The 2647-nt window shown below is 43.9% G+C and overlaps 1 protein-coding gene across 1 annotated transcript in view; it reads left to right on the top strand.

Annotated features, from left to right (window-relative positions):
• OSTN (osteocrin) overlaps window positions 1-2141 on the top strand; it is a 14819-nt gene extending 12678 nt beyond the window's left edge. Inside the window, exons 4-5 of the mRNA XM_009334092.1 lie at window positions 1629-1725; window positions 2031-2141. Of these exons, the coding sequence (XP_009332367.1) occupies window positions 1629-1713 (85 nt within the window). The 3' untranslated portion in view covers window positions 1714-1725; window positions 2031-2141. The remainder of the gene's footprint in view (window positions 1-1628; window positions 1726-2030) is intronic.
• The last annotated feature ends 506 nt before the right edge of the window (window positions 2142-2647 follow it).

The raw sequence follows: 2647 nt of genomic DNA, 5'->3' as shown, positions 1-2647 counted from the left end.
GGTTACCATTTCCTTCTCCGTTTAACTACAGAGCACGGCGGTGTTACAACCAATGACGCAGAACCGCCCCCACGACCACCACCACCACCCCGTAATCCAATCTGGGAAATTAATTCCCCTTTTTATCAAGGCCGGCTCAGTATGACTCCAGCAGCCCAAGTCTCCCGCCTGCCCTGCACCAGCTTGTGCCTGCACCTGGGGAGAAGAGAGTGCTGCCCTTGAAGCAACAGACTGAGGATCAGCCCTTGGCTTGCTTTCCCTTTGCTTTCCCTATGGCTTAGTGCAACGATGCTGGAATCGTAGGTGTTTGAGGAAGGGACAGCGAGGGCTGTACAAACAGCTCCCCTTCCTTTGCGACGCTCTGTAGCCGCTCCAGCGTGACCGATGTGGTGCTCCCTACATACGTGGTACGCTGTCAATTCCCATTTCTTGACCTCATCTGAAAAAAGTAGCTAGAAAACAGGCAGCGTGAAATGAGCTGCTGATGCTGGAATGATGCCTCTGGCCTTCAGCCCATGCCCAAGAGGTGTGAGGAAAAGAGGCTGCTCAGATGAGACCGTGGACTAGACAGGTAGTCCTGGGCAGGGTGTGCAGAGCCCCCAAAGCCACGGGCTGAGTGAGCGTGGCAGTGCTAGCACATAGAGTTAGACTCCAGCGCACCACAGCATGCTCTCCTGCTAGTTACTTTGCATTTGCCAACTTACAGAACAAAATTTCTTTTTATTTATGTTCCTTGACAAGGACAGATAGAGAAAAGCGTTCATCTTCCAGGGCTTCTCTTGGACCTGCATTTCACTGGCAAGTATTTCCAAGGGCAAAAGTTGAGGTTATTCTCAGCTGCAGAAAATCTCATCACTTCCACAATTAATTACAATAAAACTTCTGCTGGTGGAGAAAATGCTCAAAAATGCTGAATTAAGATGGGAAAACTTCTTTTTTATATTAAAAAAATCGTAATTATTCCTGCATAGAACTTCTTTCACACTTTCCTCGTGCCCTCGTTCATCAAATTGTCAGGAAATGTACCATATGGAGGAAAAAACCCCAAACCCTCCCATTTTCAATCTCATCAAAGTGTTGCTACTATACAATTTTGAGAAAAGTGGATTGCAGGAGACCCCATAGGAAAATCCTGCCAGGGCTCCTCTGACTTGTCCCCTCTGTTACTGTGCAATACTTCCTACCTCCTTGCTTATCTTAGCCCCAGTTGGCCCTGGAGATTTCGGAGATCCAGGCTAATGGGTCACCTGAAGTACATGATACTATGCATGAAACAATTCCCCTTTATTCATGCAGTGTACCTCCTTTCTTTTCTGAATAGCGGTTAACCTGTGGAGTTATTTGTTTGCTACCTACCAAATAAAAAGAGGGATAGGGGATCAGCGTCAGCCAGTCTGTAAAACAGGTGCAACTCCTGCCTATTCTTTTGTAAGGCAAGTGAAGCATCTTATTTTTAAACACTCACATCTTTGGCTGCTCCTGCACAGCTGTTCTGTCTGAAGAATAAGTTGTTACTGGGATGAATGAAGGAATCAAAAATGTAGTAACATTTTGATTATTCCTATGATGTCTCTCCCCAGTTCTTTTCCTCCTTCTTTGTTTTTTGTTTTTTTTTTTCCCCTGTGCAGGAAAGTGGTTGAGCTGCCTAAGAGACGGTTTGGAGTTCCTCTTGACCGGATTGGAGTGAGCCGTCTTGGCAACACCAAGGGTTAGCAGTTCCTGCAAGTAAGCCAAAGTACTCTGGGTGTGGGCAGACTGGGAAAACCCCACCTGTTCTCAGTTACATGGAGGTACTCATGTCATGCCGGTAGGCTTGGAAGGAGTAGCTTGGGGAAATGATGGCTTCTTATAACATAGATTGTGACTGTCAATTTAGCTTGAATGCCCTAAATTACAACTTATCACCCCCCTACAAGAAAACAAGTATTTCTGAGATTTTCATCTCCTGTAGACCACCTTACAGTGTGTTTGTCCAAGCCTTGCATTTCTGATGTGGGAAAATGTAATGTTTACTGCTTTTCTGCCTACAGGTGCTTCTGTTCTGAATGATTGATGCTGTATTGGAAACATTACAGAAATACAGAAGATGCATCACAGCATGTCTTGTCATTGACTAATGATACAACACGCAAGGAATTGACCTCCTGCAAAATCTGTTTCACACTGCATTTTACAAATGTTGCATTTACAAATAATGACAAATTCAATTCATCAGGTCAGAATGCTCTCACGGTTGCACACAGTGTCACTGATAGGAGGGAACAGAAAATATGTATATAGTTTAATTGCATGGCATTTATTTCCTAAACTTGCAGAAGTTCATTATCCTAGCAAGAAATATTAGATTTTTTTGGACTGAAAATAAAACTTCCAGAGATACCAACAGCAGTCCATGAAAAGCAGACAGTTTGCTTTGCACATTTCTTTCAAGAGGGTGTTTGTTTGGTAGATGAAGGGAGGATTTAACAGTTATGGGACAAACCTAGAATTTATTTGAACTGCTGTTACGGGAGACGGTGTCTACTGACTTCACTAGGAGAATAAGAGCTGTGACAATACCTTAGTATTTGTCCTGATGTTTTAAAGTAGTCTTCCTCTTATCTCTGCACCATATTTAGACATGTTTTTGTCGTATGGCAGATCCTGG

Source organism: Pygoscelis adeliae, unplaced genomic scaffold, assembly GCF_000699105.1.
Source record: "Pygoscelis adeliae isolate BGI_AS28 unplaced genomic scaffold, ASM69910v1 Scaffold161, whole genome shotgun sequence".
Lineage (NCBI taxonomy): Eukaryota > Metazoa > Chordata > Aves > Sphenisciformes > Spheniscidae > Pygoscelis > Pygoscelis adeliae.
Note: the sequence above shows the minus strand (reverse complement) of the source record. Positions and strands in the feature narration are given on the sequence as shown.